Source organism: Somniosus microcephalus, chromosome 21 (genome assembly GCF_052327205.1).
Source record: "Somniosus microcephalus isolate GS21.2 chromosome 21, FLI_Smic_1.0, whole genome shotgun sequence".
NCBI classification, from domain to species: Eukaryota; Metazoa; Chordata; class Chondrichthyes; order Squaliformes; family Somniosidae; genus Somniosus; species Somniosus microcephalus.
In genome coordinates, this window is record NC_141007.1 from 20,131,920 (window position 1) to 20,151,462 (window position 19,543).

At 51.6% G+C, this 19,543-nt stretch overlaps 1 protein-coding gene across 3 annotated transcripts in view; it reads right to left on the minus strand.

The window, feature by feature from the left end:
- Positions 1 to 19,543, minus strand: part of caskin2b (CASK interacting protein 2b) — a 127,428-nt gene that overhangs the window by 73,099 nt on the left and 34,786 nt on the right. For all 3 annotated transcript variants that reach the window (XM_085963318.1, XM_085963317.1, XM_085963315.1), the window contains exon 4: positions 7,456 to 7,551. In XM_085963318.1, the coding sequence (XP_085819444.1) occupies positions 7,456 to 7,551 (96 nt within the window). The remainder of the gene's footprint in view (positions 1 to 7,455; positions 7,552 to 19,543) is intronic.

Below are 19,543 nucleotides of genomic sequence, written 5' to 3' on the forward strand. Positions count from 1 at the left end.
CCGCGCCTGGGCGCCAGTTGGCTTGCAACCCACTTAGCGCCCTCTTAAGGGGCTAACGGGTGGTGCAGCCAACTGAATTTCTCCCCCTTAGTCTTAAGTTTATTTCTGTAAGTTAGTTAATAGTCTATTAAATAGAGGCATGGCAGCGCATCTCAGTCCCACGGAATGCACATCCTGTGCCATGTGGGAACTCCAGGACGCGGCCACGTGTGCAGGAGGTGCCGTCAGCTGGAGAAGCTCGAGCTCCAGGTTTCGGAGCTTGAGCAGCAGCTGGCGTCACTGCGATGTATCCGCGAGGCTGAGAGCTGCATGGATAGTGCGTTTCGGGAGGTGGTCACCCCGCATCTAAGGAGTGTGCAGGCAGAGAGGGAATGGGTGGCCACCAGACAGAAGAACAGGACCAGGCAGGTAGTGCAGGAGTCCCCTGAGTGCATCTCGCTCTCCAACCAGTATTCGGTTCTGAGTACTGGTGAGGGCGATGGTTCCTCTGGGGAGTATAGCCAGAGCCAAGTCTGCGACACCACGGGTGGCTCAGCTGTACAGGGAGGGGAGGAGGAAGAGTGGGAGAGCAATAGTGGTAGGGAATTTGATAGTTAGGGGAGCAGACAGGCATTTCTGCGACCGCAGATGTGACTCCAGGATGGTATGCTGCCTCCCTGGTGCCAGGGTCAAGGATGTCACTGTGCAGCTGCAGAACATTCTGAGGGGGGAAGGTGACCAGCCAGAGGTCGTGGTCCATATCGCTACCAACGACATAGGTAGAAAGAGGAATGAGGCCCTGCAGAGGGAGCTAGGAAAGAGATGACCTCAAAAGGTAGTAATCTCCGGATTACTCCCGGTGCCACGCGCAAGTGAGTATAGAAATAGAAGGATAGAGCAGATGAATGCGTGGCTGGAGAAATGGTGCAGGAGGGAGGGCTTCAGATTTCTGGGGCATTGGGACCGGTTCTGGGGGGAGGTGGGACCTGTACAGGCCAGACGGGTTGCTTCTCAACAGGACCAGAACCAATATCCTCGCGGGTAGGTTTGCTAGTGCTGTTGGGGAGGATTTAAACTAACTTGGCAGGGGGTGGGCACCAGGATGTAACATTAGATAGGGGAAATAAAGTGCTCAAAGGATTGGGAGAGGCCGAGAGCAGTAAAGTAAGAAATAGTAAGTTATTAGGTGGGGTCAAACTAAGAGAATACAGGATGGTCTAAGATGGGTTTACAGTGTATGTATGTGAATGCACGAAGCATAGTAAACAAGGTAAGTGAGCTGCGGGCACAAATAGCCACATGGGAATATGATGTTGTGGCAATAACGGAGACCTGGCTCAAAAAAGGGCAGGATTGGGTACTAAATATTCCTGGTTATAAGGTGTTCAGGAAAGATAGGGAAGGAAGGATAGTAGGTGCTGTGGCAGTATTGGTCAAGGAGAATGTTACAGTGCTGGAGAGGGAGGATGTCCTGGAGGGGTCAAGGACAGAATCTATATGGCTAGAGTTAAGAAATAATAGAGGTGCCATTACACTACTAGGTGTATTCTATAGGCCACCAGATAGTGGGAAAGATATAGAGGAGCAAATTTGCAGAGAAATTGGAGAGAGGTGCAAGAACTATAGAGTAGTAATAATGGGGGAATTCAACTATCCTGATATAGACTGTGATCGCAATAGTGTAAAGGACAGAGAAGGGGAAGAATTTCTGAAGTGTGTTCAGGAGAACTTTCTTGATCAGTATGTTTCCGGCCCGACGAGGAAGGAGGCATTGCTGGATCTGGTTCTGGGGAATGAGGTGGGTCAAGTGGAGCAAGTGTCAGTAGGGGAACATTTAGGGAACAGTGATCATAGTATCATAAGGTTTAGATTAGCTATAGAAAAGGACAGGGAGCAATCTAGAGTAAAAATGTTCACCTGGGGGAAGGCCAATTTCAGTGGGATGAGAACGGATCTGGTCCGGGTAAACTGGAATCAAAGATTGGCAGGCAAAGTTGTAATGGAACAATAGGCTGCCTTTAAAAAGGAAATAGTTCAGCTAGGGGGAAAGGCAGGGCAACTAAAGTCAGGGCTCCCTAGATGACGAAAGAGATAGAGAATACGATGAAGCAGAAAAAGAGTGCGTATGACAGATGTCAGGTTGCAAATACATCGGAGAATCAGGCTATATTTGGAAGGTCAGAGGAGAAGTGAAAATGAAAATAAGAGGGGCAAAGAGAGGGTATGCAAATAGAATGGCAGCCAACATAAAAAGTAATCCAAAAGTTTTCTACAGGCATATAAACAGTAAACGGGGAGTAAGAGGAGGGGTGGGGCCAATTAGGGACCAAAAAGGAGTCCTACGCATGGAGGCAGAGGGTATGGCTGAGGTACTAAACGTGTACTTTGCATCTGTCTTCACCAAGGAAGAGGATGCTGTCATAGACATAGCGAAGGAGGAGATAGAGGAGATACTGGATAGGATAAAAATTGATAAAGAAGAGGTATTAGAATGGCTGGCTGTACTTAGAGTAGATAAATCACCAGGAGCGGATGGGATGCATCTTAGGATGCTGAGGGAATTGAGGGCGGAAATCGCGGAGGTACTGGCCATAATATTCCAATCCTCCATAGATATGGGGGTGGTGCCAGAGGACTAGAGAATTGCAAAGGTTATACCATTATTCAAAAAAGGGTGTAAAGATAAACCCAGCAACTATAGGCCAGTCAGTTTAACCTCGGTAGTGGGGAAGTTTTTAGAAACAGTACAGTAATCAGGGACAAAATTAACAGTCACTTGGATAGGTGTGGATTAATTAAGGAACGTCAGCACGGATTTGTTAAAGGCAAATCATGTTTAACCAACTTGATTGAGTTTTTTGATGAGGTAACAGAGAGGGTTGATGAGGGCAATGTGGTTGACGTGGTGTACATGGATTTCCAAAAGGCGTTCGACAAAGTGCCACATAATAGGCTTGCCAGCAAAGTTGAAGCCCATGGGGATAAAAGGGACTGTGGCAGCATTGGCTAAGTGACAGGGAACAGAGAGTAATGGTGAACGGTTGTTTTTCAGACTGGAGGAAGGTATACCGTGGTGTTCCCCAGGGGTCGGTACGTGGACCACTGCTTTTCTTGATATATATTAATGACTTGGATGTGGGTGTACAGGGCACAATTTTAAAATTTGCCGATGACACAAAACTTGGAAGTATAGTGAACAGTGAGGAGGAGAGTGATAGACTTCAGGAGGACATGGACAGGCTGGTGGAATGGGCGGACACGTGGCAGATAAAATTTAACACAGAAAAGTGCGAAGTGATATATTTTGGTAGAAAGAATGAGGAGAGGAAATATAAACTAAATGGTACAATCCTAAAGGGGGTGCACGAACAGAGAGACCTGGGGGTATATGTGCACAAATCGTTGAAGGTGGCAGGGCAGGTTGAGAAAGCAGCTAAAAGGGTTTACAGGATCCTGGGCTTCATGAATAGAGGTATAGAGTACAAAAGCGTGGAAATTATGATGAACCTGTAAAAAACACTGGTTCGGCCCCAACTGGAGTATTGTGTCCAATTCTGGGCACCACACTTTAGGAAGGATGTGAAGGCCTTAGAGAAGATGCAGAAAAGATTTACGAGAATGATTCCAGGAATGAGGGACTTCAGTTACGTTGATAGACTGGAGAAGCTGGGGTTATTCTCCTTGGAGCAGAGAGGGTTGAGAGGAGATTCGATAGAGGTGTTCAAAATCATGAGGGGTCTAGACACAGTAGGTAGAGAGAAACTGTTCCCATTGGCAGAAGGGTCGAGAACCAAAGGACACAGATTTAAGGTGATTGGCAAAAGAACCAAAGGCGACTTCAGAAAAAATGTTTTTACGCAGCGAGTGGTTAAGATCTGGAATGCACTGCCTGAAAGGGTGCTGGCGGCAGACTCAATCGTGGCTTTTAAAAGGGAGTTGGCTAAGTATCTGAAGGAAAAAGGATTTGCAGGGTTACGGGGAAAGGGCGGGGAAGTGGGACTAGCTGAGAGTCGGCACGGGCTCGACGTGCTTCTGAATGGCCGCCTTCCGTGCTGTAACCATTCTAAGATTCTATGACTTACAGGAAATGCACGCAATGCACAAGACTTATAATTTATTATGTAGAGATACTTCCTCGACATGTTAACTTGAGTTTCTCTTAGAATTTCTCGCAGCTCATTCCCGTCACACATAGGCTCAGTCTTGTTTCTTTGCTCTACACCCTCTCCATCACAGCAAGGTGCCCAGAACTGAACACAATACTCCACGCTTGATCTGTCATGATCTGACTGAATGGAGGAACAGGTTCGTGGAGCTGAATGGCCTCCTCCTGTTCCTATGATCTGACCAGAGGATCGTAAGGCCTCAGTGTAACTTGCGTCAATTTGTATTACACGATCTATTTTAACATTCTTTCAGCTTTTTAAACTCACTCTGCCACATTGCCTGACATTGAAAGTGATCGGTTCACTATTGCACTCACGTTCCTTTCCCTGACTCCTTGCCCTAATTGAATTCATTTCACACTTACGACTCATGTTATTCGGCCTTTGTGAAATACGTTACCATTGTCAGTGTTAAGTTTCATTTCTCATTTGCCCAGTTGCGTAACTAATCTCAACCAATCTGCGAGTATTTCGCTACATCCTCCTCCTCTGCTGCTCCCCCTATTTTAATGTCATCAGCAAATTTGACAAACTATCATTTGATTTTTAGTATTCAGGCCATGTTGTGTAGATTAAAAGTATTAGGGATTCAAGGACCAATCTCTGCGGGTCTCCACTCAACACCTCCCCCAGTCTGCCATTACACCTCTCAGAAGTGCTCTGAATTTCCTATTTTTAAACACCTTCTTGAACCAGTCCCATTCCCTACTCTTGATTTTGCTGGCTTTGGTTTCATTAGAAGTCTTTTATGCGGAACTTTTTGTCAATAGCTTTCTGAAAATCAAGATTAACTACACTATAAGACAGTTCCACTATTCACTTTAGCGATAAATATCGTCAAAACATCGAGGTCTTCAAACCGTGCTGCGTGCTATTTGAAACAAAAACCACAGTGCATCTCATTCACTGAGTCTTTCTCGTGGTGCCAGAGATGAAATGTATGAAGCACATTCATTCCGAGAAGATTGCGTCTTTTTATGTAAAAGTAAATGTCAAAATAAAGTCAAATCCTCTCACTTAACGAACACTGCCTGCCTGTCAGACACTGACAGTGTGTGCCTGTGTGTATTACTGAATCAATCCACTAGCTCAGAGCTTTGGGTTTGATCGTTCGTTAATATTCATCTCATCGCCTCTCCGGGGGAATCCCTGTCTCCGCACAAATCCCACAGCATTTACCCAGTTTATTCAAACTGCTCGTGTCTGCTGTCAGGAACGAGTTAGTTCTTCGCTGAGATTATCACTTTGACAATATCAAAGCCATCTCGCCAGGAAAGTGCACTACACTGCAGAAATTCAAATCCTTATCCTGAGTTGCACTCATTCCTTCAAGAACAGCTATTTTTTTGTTCATTTTCCTGTTTCACTTCACAGCAATGGAGCTGACCTCTACCCACCATGCTGACTGGACAGCGGAGACCGCAGCCGTCTCAATTTAAATGATGCAGACAAGCAGCGGATGGGAGTGTGCGCCACTGTACAAAGCGAGCAGAGTGTGACAGAATCCCAAAGGTTCAGGGAGGACTTTAAAACAAAAAAATCATTCTTGGGATGTGTGCATCGCTGGCAAGGCCAGCATTTTTTAGTCATCCCTAGAAGGTGGTGCTGGGACTCCTTCTTAAACTGCCGCCATCTTGATACAACCGAGTGTCTTTCTCGGCCATTTTGGAGGGCAGTTAAGAGTCAACTAATTTGGTGTGGACTGGAGTCACATATAGGCCAGACCAGGTAAGGATGGCAGGTTTCCAATCCCTAAAGGAACATTGGTGAACCAGTTGGGTTTTTACGACAACCGGACAGCTTCTTGGTTTTGTTTTTAAAACTGAATTGAAATTCTCAAACTGCCATGGTGGGACTTGAACTTGCGTTCTCTGGATTACTAGTCCAGTAACATAACCACGATGCTACTGTACCCCTAATAGACTCTGGGGCCGACTTTCGTCCCTGTTTTCGGACAAAAACAGCGGGCCAAAAATCGTAGCGCTCTACTGATCGCCCGGCGCTCCCCCCACCCCGCGAAAATGGCGGGAACCAACTTGAACATGTAAATAGAAACATAGAAGATAGGAGCAGGAGTAGGCCATTCGGCCCCTCGAGCCTGCTCCGCCATTCAATGAGATCATGGCTGATCATCCAAATTCAGTACCCTGTCCCTGCCTTCTCCCCATATCCCTTGATCCCTTTAGCCTCAAGAAATATATCCAACTCTTTCTTGAATATATTTAATGAACTGGCCTCCACCGCCCTCTGTGGCAGAGAATTCCACAGGTTCACCACTCTCTGGGTGAAGAAATTCCTCCTCATTTCAGTCCTAAATGGCTTACCCCTTATCCTTAGACTATGACCCCTGGTTCTGGACTCCCCGGCCATCCGAAACATCCTTCCTGCATCTAGTCTGTCCAGACCTGACAGAATTTTATAGGGGTCCTGTGGCCATATGTAGCTACCTTTGAATGCAGTTTCCCCACTGGGAGCGTGGGAATCACCCGACATACACTCGTGGAGAGTGGAGCTCTGTACAGAGAGCACTAAAGGTGAAAACTTACCTTGAAAAGTTTACATTAGGTGAGAACTCATGGGATTGTATTACACTTAGCGGGGAAGTGAAATCTAGGGAGTGAATGCTTAATATTCCTAGTTCTCCCCCTTCTTATAAAATAGAGAGAAAACTTTTCATTTCATTTATTTCATTTTTTTTTTTTAAAAAGGCCAATTTTCCCAGTAGGCCCGAGCAGGGCCTTCCTCGCTCCTGGGCCACTCTGAAGAGGTCAAGAGAAGGGGAGAAAATTAAAAATGAGAAAACAAAATTCAGCCTACCAAACTGGGACCTGAAGCATTCGAACCAATATCCACGGTTAAAAACGGCTCGACATTGAGCTTTCTACCAGCTCTGTAGACAATCCTGCAGGCCTGAAGTGAACTGCCCATCTTTGGGTGGGTTTGACCTTTATGCCCATTACCGCACTTCTCAATCCTGATGCCCGCTCGCTCCACATTTCTCAGTTCCGATGCCCATTCTCTCCACACTTCTCAATCCCGATGCCAAATCTCACTCCTTGCTGGCACCTGGTGTGCGCCATCACTCCTAGCTCCCAATTCCCACTCTTATACAGCAACCCCTCTTGATCACAACACTTAGTCCTTTCGAAATAGTCCTCTTATAGATACTTAACCTGCCCCATTTGTGATACTGTATCTGATTTTTCTGTTGACATGGGAGTGGTAGACTTGACCTTTGACATTGCGGGGATGGTCCTGATTTACAGGGCACTAAAAGGTGTTAATAAATTCACAGAGTGAATAACCTTACCTTTAGTCTGCCAAACTCACACGCCAGGTCCAGTGGTGTCTTCTTGGCCTTATTTATAATGCATGGGTTGGATTGGTGCTGCAGAAGCATCTCGGACTGTGAGAGAAAATAAGAACAATGTTGATATTACCAGGTGGACAACCACTACCCAAGTCCCTTCTATATTAAGAGACAACAGAACCCTTCATTTCAGCCTTTCTCCCAGTTTCACTGCGCTGACTGGCAACTCCATTATTGACCGAATCATAAAATATAAACTAGACTGGATAAATAACTCCTGATCTGCTTGGCTCAGTTCGTAGCACTCTCGTCTTTCCTTGAAAAGGTCAAAGTTCAGTCCTACTCCAGGACACAAGCACACAATCGTTCAAAACTAAAGGAGTGCAGTATTGGCCAATCACAGACTCCAGTGCAGCATTGAAGGAGTACAGTACTGTCCAATCACAGACTCCAGTGCAGCACTGAAGGCGTACAGTACTGTCCAATCACAGACTCCAGTGCAGCACTGAAGGAGTACAGTACTGTCCAATCACAGACTCCAGTGCAACACTGAAGGAGTGCACTATGGTCCAATCACAGACTCCAGTGCAGCACTGAAGGAGAGCACTATTGTCCAATCACAGACTCCAGTGCAGCACTGAAGGAGTGTGGAATAGTCAGTGGTGCTATTCTTTAGATGAAAGCAAGAAAGACTTGAATTTGCTTAGCTTGTCTCTCAGAAACGTCTACAAGTGCTGAGTTATTGGGAAGTGCAGTTGTTGTTATGTAGCTGGACGTGGCAGCTAATCGGAGCACAGCGAGACGCCACAAACACCAATCAGACGAATGGCCAGTTAATCTGTTTTAGTGACGTATGTTGAGGGATAAATATTGGCCAAGACACCGGGGGAGAACTCCCTGCTCCTCTTCCAATAATACTGTGAGGCTTTCAAAACCCACATGAACCACCACAGACGGGGCCTCGGTTAAACGTTATTCCGAAAGACGGCACCTCCGACAGTGCAGCACTCCCTCAGTACTGCACTGGGAGTGTTCGCCTGGATTATATGCCCAAGTCACTGGCTGACTTAGTCATTCATCTCATTGCTGCCTATGTGGCTGACACAGAAAAGGGACTGATGTATTTATGTACATAACAGTCACTGCACTTCAGGGGGATTCTTTGTGGGAAGTGCAACAGAGATGCTTTGGCTATGTGACAAGGCACTATAGAAATGTATGGTTTTTTTCGTCATTCGATAATATCCAGATGCTCCCATCCTCACCCACGATGTTGCGCTGAATTATTCCAGGAAATATTAGGACAGAAAAAGAATATGTAATGAGAATAAACCTTTGAAACGATCAGGCAACAATGTCTCTGCCAGTGCAGTTCTCAAGGCGGACAGTAGGACGTGTAAGCGAGCAGCACGGGGAAGCTCCCATGTGGGGAGACTGCTCTCTCACTCTGTGGCCCAGATTTAAGCAATCCTGAGAGGGAGGGAATCGTTGCTTTTTATTATTTCGCTTGATGTGTACCTCAGGGTGCAAAAGATCGAGAGGGAGCATTTGAAATATCCCAACACGCAAGCTGAAGAATTTGTTTCCGCAGCGCTGAGGGGTCTGGAAGTGAGGAGCAAACACGCTGATGAAGATTAATGAGTGTGCGGAAGCTGAACGGGGCTGTTCACTCGCCCAGCTGTCAGTACTGATCTGACTCAATGTGAACTGTATTTATAACACTGGCAGGAGCAGCGATGTTTAACCCTTTCGTTCGGCCCGAGCAAGACTGAAGCGCACACAGGAACAAACAGAGCTTAAAAATTCCGCTATTGGGTTTGGGCAGATAAAGTATCCCAATATCTTCCCAAATAGCACCTAGCTGACACTGTCGGCCAATTCAATGCCTGCCTGATCCGACAGTCCCACCTGCTGGCGAAAGCCCTGCCACACATGATGCTTCCCAGTCAGGAACTTAAACATACTGGCACTAACCCAAATCTGACAATCCCTACACTAGCAGTGTCTCTGATCCCACACTCCCGACACTGGCAGTGTCCCTGATCCCACTGTCCCTACACTGGCATTGTCCCTGATCCCACACTCCCTACACCGGCAGTGTCTCTGATCCCACATTCCCTACACTGGCAGTGTCCCTGATCCCACACTCCCTACACTGGCAGGGTTCCTGATCCCACTGTCCCTACACTGGCAGTGTCCCTGATCTCACACTCCCTACACTGGCAGTGTCCCTGATCCCACACTCCCTACACTGGCAGTGTCTCTGATCCCACACTCCCTACACTGGCAGTGTCTCTGATCCCACACTCCCTACACTGGCAGTGTCTCTGATCCTACACTCCCTACACCGGCAGTGCCTCTGATCCCACTGTCCCTACACTGGCAGTGTCCCTGATCCCACACTCCATACACTGGCATTGTCCCTGATCCCACACTCCTTACACTGGCATTATCCCTGATGCCACACTCCCTACACTGGCAGTGTCTCTGATCCTACATTCCCTACACAGGCAGTGTCCCTGATCCCACACTCCCTGCACTGGCAGTGTCCCTGATCCCACACTCCCTACACTGGCAGTGTCCCTGATCCCACACTCCCCACACTGGCATTGTCCCTGATCCCACTGTCCCTACACTGGCAGTGTCCCTGATCCCACACTCCCTACACTGGCAGTGTCTCTGATCCCATACTCCTTACACTGGCAGTGTCCCTGATCCCACTGTCCCTACACTGGCAGTGTCCCTGATCCCACACTCACTACACTGGCAGTGTCTCTGATCCCATACTCCTTACACTGGCAGTGTTCCTGATCCCACACTCCTTACACTGGCATTATCCCTGATCCCACACTCCCTACACTGGCAGTGTCTCTGATCCTACACTCCCTACACTGGCAGTGTTCCTGATCCCACTGTCCCTACACTGGCAGTGTCCCTGATCCCACACTCCCTACACTGGCAGTGTCCCTGATCCCACACTCCATACACTGGCAGTGTCTCTGATCCCATACTCCTTACACTGGCAGTGCTCCTGATCCCACACTCCCTACACTGGCAGTGTCCCTGATCCCACACTCCCTACACCGGCAGTGCCCCTGATCCCACACTCCCTACACTGGCAGTGTCCCTGATCCCACACTCCATACACTGGCAGTGTTCCTGATCCCACACTCCCTCCACTGGCAGTGTCCCTGATCTCACACTGGCAGTGTCCCTGATCCCACACTCCCTACACTGGCAGTGTCTCTGATCCCACACTCCCTACACTGGCAGTGTCCCTGATCCCACACTCCCTACACTGGCAGTGTCACTGATCCCACACTCCACACTGGCAGTGTCCCTGATCCCACACTCCATACACTGGCAGTGTCACTGATCCCACACTCCCTACACTGGCAGTGTCCCTGATCCCACACTCCCTACACTGGCAGTGTCCCTGATCCCACACTCTACACTGGCAGTGTCTCTGATCCCACACTCCATACACTGGCAGTGTCCCTGATCCCACACTCCCTAAACTGGCAGTGCCCCATATCCCACACTCTACACTGGCAGTGTCCCTGATCCCACACTCCCTACACTGGCAGTGTCCCTGATCCCACACTCCCTACACTGGCAGTGTCCCTGATCCCACACTCCCCACACTGGCATTGTCCCTGATCCCACGGTCCCTACACTGGCAGTGTCTCTGATCCCATACTCCTTACACTGGCAGTGTTCCTGAACCCACACTCCCTCCACTGGCAGTGTCCCTGATCTCACACTGGCAGTGTCCCTGATCCCACACTCCCTACACTGGCAGTGTCTCTGATCCCACACTCCCTACACTGGCAGTGTCCCTGATCCCACACTCCCTACACTGGCAGTGTCACTGATCCCACACTCTACACTGGCAGTGTCCCTGATCCCACACTCCATACACTGGCAGTGTCACTGATCCCACACTCCCTACACTGGCAGTGTCCCTGATCCCACACTCCCTACACTGGCAGTGTCCCTGATCCCACACTCTACACTGGCAGTGTCCCTGATCCCACACTCCATACACTGGCAGTGTCCCTGATCCCACACTCCCTAAACTGGCAGTGCCCCATATCCCACACTCTACACTGGCAGTGTCCCTGATCCCACACTCCCTACACTGGCAGTGTCCCTGATCCCACACTCCCTACACTGGCAGTGTCCCTGATCCCACTGTCCCTCCACTGGCAGTGCCCCTGATCCCACACTCCCTACACTGGCTGTGCCCCTGATCCCACACTCCCTACACTGGCAGTGCCCCTGATCCCACACTCCCTACACTGGCAGTGTCCCTGATCCCACTGTCCCTCCACTGACAGTGCTCCTGATCCCACTGTCCTTCCACTGGCAGTGCCCCTGATCCCACACTCCCTACACTAGCAGTGCCCCTGATCCCACACTCCCTCCACTGGCAGTGTCTCTGATCCCACACTCCCTACACTGGCAGTGTCCCTGAACCCACACTCCCTACACTGGCAGTGTCCCTGATCCCATACTCCTTACACTGGCAGTGTTCCTGAACCCACACTCCCTCCACTGGCAGTGTCCCTGATCTCACACTGGCAGTGTCCCTGATCCCACACTCCCTACACTGGCAGTGTCCCTGATCCCATACTCCTTACACTGGCAGTGTTCCTGAACCCACACTCCCTGCACTAGCAGTGCCCCTGATCCCACACTCCCTCCACTGGCAGTGTCTCTGATCCCACACTCCCCACACTGGCATTGTCCCTGATCCCACTGTCCCTACACTGGCAGTGTCTCTGATCCCATACTCCTTACACTGGCAGTGTTCCTGAACCCACACTCCCTCCACTGGCAGTGTCCCTGATCTCACACTGGCAGTGTCCCTGATCCCACACTCCCTACACTGGCAGTGTCCCTGATCCCACACTCCCTACACTGGCAGTGTCACTGATCCCACACTCTACACTGGCAGTGTCCCTGATCCCACACTCCATACACTGGCAGTGTCACTGATCCCACACTCCCTACACTGGCAGTGTCCCTGATCCCACACTCCCTACACTGGCAGTGTCCCTGATCCCACACTCTACACTGGCAGTGTCCCTGATCCCACACTCCATACACTGGCAGTGTCCCTGATCCCACACTCCCTAAACTGGCAGTGCCCCATATCCCACACTCTACACTGGCAGTGTCCCTGATCCCACACTCCCTACACTGGCAGTGTCCCTGATCCCACACTCCCTACACTGGCAGTGTCCCTGATCCCACTGTCCCTCCACTGGCAGTGCCCCTGATCCCACACTCCCTACACTGGCTGTGCCCCTGATCCCACACTCCCTACACTGGCAGTGCCCCTGATCCCACACTCCCTACACTGGCAGTGTCCCTGATCCCACTGTCCCTCCACTGACAGTGCTCCTGATCCCACTGTCCCTCCACTGGCAGTGCCACTGATCCCACACTCCCTACACTAGCAGTGCCCCTGATCCCACACTCCCTCCACTGGCAGTGTCTCTGATCCCACACTCCCTCCACTGGCAGTGTCTCTGATCCCACAGTCCCTACACTGGCAGTGTCCCTGATCCCACTGTCCCTCCACTGGCACTGCTCCTGATCCCACTGTCCCTCCACTGGCATTGCCCCTGATCCCACACTCTACACTGGCAGTGTCCCTGATCCCACACTCCCTACACTGGCAGTGTCCCTGATCCCACACTCCCTACACTGGCAGTGTCCCTGATCCCACACTCTACACTGGCAGTGTCCCTGATCCCACACTCCATACACTGGCAGTGTCCCTGATCCCACACTCCCTAAACTGGCAGTGCCCCTGATCCCACACTCTACACTGGCAGTGTCCCTGATCCCACACTCCCTACATTGGCAGTGTCCCTGATCCCACACTCCCTACACTGGCAGTGTCCCTGATCCCACACTCCCTCCACTGGCGGTGCCCGTGATCCCACACTCCCTCCACTGGCAGTGCCCCTGATCCCACTGTCCCTACACTGGCAGTGCCCCTGATCCCACTGTCCCTCCACTGGCTGTGCCCCTGATCCCACACTCCCTACACTGGCAGTGCCCCTGATCCCACACTCCATACACTGGCACTGTCCCTGATCCCACTGTCCCTCCACTGGCAGTGCTCCTGATCCCACTGTCCCTCCACTGGCAGTGCCCCTGATCCCACACTCCCTACACTAGCAGTGCCCCTGATCCCACACTCCCTCCACTGGCAGTGTCTCTGATCCCACACTCCCTCCACTGGCAGTGCCCCTGATCCCACACTCCCTCCACTGGCAGTGTCTCTGATCCCACACTCCCTCCACTGGCAGTGTCCCTGATCCCACACTCCCTACACTGGCAGTGTCCCTGATCCCACACTCCTTACCCTGGCAGTGTCCCTGATCCCATACTCCCTCCACTGGCAGTGCCCCTGATCCCACACTCCCTCCACTGGCAGTGCCCCTGATCCCACTGTCCCTCCACTGGCAGTGCCCCTGATCCCACTGTCCCTACACTGGCAGTGCCCCTGATCCCACTGTCCCTCCACTGGCTGTGCCCCTGATCCCACACTCCCTACACTGGCAGTGTCCCTGATCCCACACTGGCATTGTCCCTGATCCCACTGTCCCTACACTGGCAGTGTCTCTGATCCCATACTCCTTACACTGGCAGTGTCCCTGATCCCACTGTCCCTACACTGGCAGTGTCCCTGATCCCACACTCCCTACACTGGCAGTGTCTCTGATCCCATACTCCTTACACTGGCAGTGTTCCTGATCCCACACTCCTTACACTGGCATTATCCCTGATCCCACACTCCCTACACTGGCAGTGTCTCTGATCCTACACTCCCTACACTGGCAGTGTTCCTGATCCCACTGTCCCTACACTGGCAGTGTCCCTGATCCCACACTCCCGACACTGGCAGTGTCCCTGATCCCACACTCCATACACTGGCAGTGTCTCTGATCCCATACTCCTTACACTGGCAGTGCTCCTGATCCCACACTCCCTACACTGGCAGTGTCCCTGATCCCACACTCCCTACACCAGCAGTGCCCCTGATCCCACCCTCCCTACACTGGCAGTGTCCCTGATCCCACACTCCATAGACTGGCAGTGTCTCTGATCCCATACTCCTTACACTGGCAGTGTTCCTGAACCCACACTCCCTCCACTGGCAGTGTCCCTGATCTCACACTGGCAGTGTCCCTGATCCCACACTCCCTACACTGGCAGTGTCTCTGATCCCACACTCCCTACACTGGCAGTGTTCCTGATCCCACACTCCCTACACTGGCAGTGTCCCTGATCCCACACTCCCTACACTGGCAGTGTCACTGATCCCACACTCTACACTGGCAGTGTCCCTGATCCCACACTCCATACACTGGCAGTGTCACTGATCCCACACTCCCTACACTGGCAGTGTCCCTGATCCCACACTCCCTACACTGGCAGTGTCCCTGATCCCACACTCTACACTGGCAGTGTACCTGATCCCACACTCCATACACTGGCAGTGTCCCTGATCCCACACTCCCTAAACTGGCAGTGCCCCATATCCCACACTCTACACTGGCAGTGTCCCTGATCCCACACTCCCTACACTGGCAGTGTCCCTGATCCCACACTCCCTACACTGGCAGTGTCCCTGATCCCACTGTCCCTCCACTGGCAGTGCCCCTGATCCCACACTCCCTACACTGGCTGTGCCCCTGATCCCACACTCCCTACACTGGCAGTGCCCCTGATCCCACACTCCCTACACTGGCAGTGTCCCTGATCCCACTGTCCCTCCACTGACAGTGCTCCTGATCCCACTGTCCCTCCACTGGCAGTGCCCCTGATCCTACACTAGCAGTGCCTCTGATCCCACACTCCCTCCACTGCCAGTGTCTCTGATCCCACACTCCCTCCACTGGCAGTGTCTCTGATCCCACAGTCCCTACACTGGCAGTGTCCCTGATCCCACTGTCCCTCCACTGGCAGTGCTCCTGATCCCACTGTCCCTCCACTGGCATTGCCCCTGATCCCACACTCTACACTGGCAGTGTCCCTGATCCCACACTCCCTACACTGGCAGTGTCCCTGATCCCACACTCCCTACACTGGCAGTGTCCCTGATCCCACACTCTACACTGGCAGTGTCCCTGATCCCACACTCCATACACTGGCAGTGTCCCTGATCCCACACTCCCTACATTGGCAGTGTCCCTGATCCCACACTCCCTACACTGGCAGTGTCCCTGATCCCACACTCCCTCCACTGGCGGTGCCCGTGATCCCACACTCCCTCCACTGGCAGTGCCCCTGATCCCACTGTCCCTACACTGGCAGTGCCCCTGATCCCACTGTCCCTCCACTGGCTGTGCCCCTGATCCCACACTCCCTACACTGGCAGTGCCCCTGATCCCACACTCCATACACTGGCACTGTCCCTGATCCCACTGTCCCTCCACTGGCAGTGCTCCTGATCCCACTGTCCCTCCACTGGCAGTGCCCCTGATCCCACACTCCCTACACTAGCAGTGCCCCTGATCCCACACTCCCTCCACTGGCAGTGTCTCTGATCCCACACTCCCTCCACTGGCAGTGCCCCTGATCCCACACTCCCTCCACTGGCAGTGTCTCTGATCCCACACTCCCTCCACTGGCAGTGTCCCTGATCCCACACTCCCTACACTGGCAGTGTCCCTGATCCCACACTCCCTACCCTGGCAGTGTCCCTGATCCCACACTCCCTCCACTGGCAGTGCCCCTGATCCCACACTCCCTCCACTGGCAGTGCCCCTGATCCCACTGTCCCACTGTCCCTCCACTGGCTGTGCCCCTGATCCCACACTCCCTACACTGGCAGTGCCCCTGATCCCACACTCCGTACACTGGCAGTGTCCCTGATCCCACTGTCCCTCCACTGGCTGTGCTCGTGATCCCACTGTCCCTCCACTGGCAGTGCCCCTGATCCCACACTCCCTACACTAGCAGTGCCCCTGATCCCACACTCCCTCCACTGGCAGTGTCTCTGATCCCACACTCCCTCCACTGGCAGTGCCCCTGATCCCACACTCCCCCCACTGGCAGTGTCTCTGATCCCACACTCCCTCCACTGGCAGTGTTCCTGATCCCACACTCCCTACACCGGCAGTGTCCCTGATCCCACACTCCCTACACTGGCAGTGTCCCTGATCCCACACTCCCTCCACTGGCAGTGCCGCTGATCCCACACTCCCTCCACTGGCAGTGCCCCTGATCCCACTGTCCCTACACTGGCAGTGCCCCTGATCCCACTGTCCCTCCACTGGCTGTGCCCCTGATCCCACACTCCCTACACTGGCAGTGCCCCTGATCCCACACTCCCTCCACTGGCAGTGCCCCTGATCCCCCACTCCCTACACTGGCAGTGTCCCTGATCCGACTCTGCTGCTCCACGTGATGTTTCCTTGATCTTTCATTGACATGGTTCCTCCTTGTTCCACTCCTCCTCGCTGCTATCACCCTGACAGACTTGCTCAACAATCTCACCTGCCGCTTGCTGCACCCTGTCCTCCTGTGCAATCAGTGCTTACCTTTCCGTTCATGGCCCCGGGGCATGGAAAGGTTTGTTTTTATGTTTCTGATGAAAGTCAACAATCACCTTTAAACACGCAGCTTCATCTCAAAACAAACAAGCCCTGACAGGCCACATCCCTGTGTTGTCTGCGAGGTACTGATAATAACATGCAATTTAAAAACAAACTTTAGAATTACTCAACAACCCTCATCATGCACTCGAATCCCACCCACTATAAACGTAGGGCCCAAGTGTGTCCTTAGTCAGAGGAGAAGGGAGCTAGAAATTTAAAGGGACGGCGTCTGCGGAGAGCCTTCGCTGCATCAGGAGAGCCTTCGTAGCGAGGATTCGAGTACAGGAGCAAGGAGGTCTTGCTGCAGTTGTACAGGGCCTTGGTGAGACCACATCTTGAGTATTGTGTGCAGTTTTGGTCGCCTTATCTGAGGAAGGATGTTCTTGCCATGGAGGGAGTGCAGCGAAGATTCACCAGGCTGATACCTGGGATGGCAGGAATGACGTATGAGGAAAGATTGGGACGATTGGGCTTATACTCACTGGAGTTTAGAAGAATGAGAGGGGATCTCATTGAAACTTATAAAATTCTGACAGGACTGGACAGACTAGATGCAGGAAGGATGTTCCCGATGGTCGGGGAGTCCAGAACCAGGGGTCACAGTCTAAGGATAAGGGGTAAGCCACTTAGGACAGAAATGAGGAGGAATTTCTTCACCCAGAGAGTGGTGAACCTGTGGAATTCTCTACCACAGAAGGCAGTAGAGGCCAATTCATTAAATATATTCAAGAAGGAGTTGGATATATTTCTTAAGGCTAAAGGGATCCAGGGGTATGGGGAGAAGGCAGGGACAGGGTACTGAATTTAGATGATCAGCCATGATCGCATTGAATGGCGGAGCAGGCTCAAGGGGCCGAATGGCCTACTCCTGCTCCTATCTTCTATGTTTCTATGTTTCTATGAGTGTACAATCAACTGTGCTGTGATATCATTGTCCCACCAGCACAAACAACCCAATTGGCATCAGCTGCCCCACAAATCCGGGTCCGACACAAACATCCGTTCACAGGGCAGGCAGTCCACCTGGAGCTGCCTGAAAAACGTCCCAAAGTATCAACAGCCCCTTTAACAAGCTGGACTGGCGTTTTTACTGCTCAGTTAATACTTTCAAAAGTCCGTTTGCATTCAAATGTCCTTTCTGGAAACAAAATGGAGGCCAGTTGTTAGGTGCCCTGTCTGGTGTGGGATTCAGCCGTGCCAACCATGGAGTCTGATTCTCCATCTGTGCCGGGTTAGCCGATCTCAGTCAGCATTGGCTGAAGAATGCTATGGGGTGGCCCCCCTCCCCCTCCCCCCCCCGGATAAGGAGGGGACAATCAGCGACACCCCCTGCATCTGACCCCTGCCCAGGGACCCACGTTGGAATGTGCTTGCGTGCATGAACTGGGCGAGGGCAGGATTGGGGTCAATCGTGCCGCCCCTTTTTCCAATCACCTGTTGATACTCAAGTGTCCAGGCACGCAATGATGAGGTATCAGAGGGCGGCCTGTGCCCACGGAACCATAGCCCGGCACCAACTGGTGGGCTGAGGGGAAGAACCGAGGAAATTGGGGAGATAAAAGGAAAGGTGAGGCGAATTCATCAAAAACACATTGACCCAGTGACAATGTCAAACAGCCTTGGACAACATGTGGAGGAGGTCCTGATACATATAACCAGGCAAGGTGCCCTTGATCCAAGACTAGCATTCACCAGGGAGGACTCTGCACAGCCCACACCTCCTACCCTCACCGCGTGACAATTCCAACAATAAAAGTCCAAATGAAACAAGGAAAGACTATTGTGGATGCAGTTTCTTCATCTCTACCTCCTCCTTCCCCAGTCGACCACAGAATCTCTACTTCTGTGGTCTTGGGCCAGAAGGAGGATGGGCAGTAGGTACCATGGTCAGTGACTACACATGGACTCCCTGCAGCCCTCCTGTGTTGGTGGGGCTCAATTAATTTTCCTTAAGAGAACGGAAGGCTGGTGGAACTTCAGTGGGATTTGAATCCATAATCTTTTGGCAGAAAACCATTGGCCTCACCCCATCCTTGGTGCTATCACTCAGATTTCAGTAGACGGTTTCCAAATAGAATTTACATACACTTGAGGTGTGAAGATCACCCAGCAGTAAGATTATAAACTGCGTCGTTCCAAAGTTGGTGGGGTGGGTTCTGTCATGAATTTGAACACTGTAGCACTAGAATTACATAGAATGTACAGCTCAGAAACAGGCCATTCAGCCCAACTGGTCCATGCCGGTGTTTCTGCTCCACACGAGCCTCCTCCCACCCTACTTCACCTCACTCTATCTGCATATCCTTCGATTCCTTTCTCCTTCATGCACTTATCTAGCTTCCCTTTAAATGCCTCACTTCACACTCGAGTGAAGTACTGGTGGTCACAGGTCCAGCACTGATGGTGATGGGAGCAACTACGCCGACAGATTGACAGTACCCACACAAGAGTGGTCTTCCAATGTT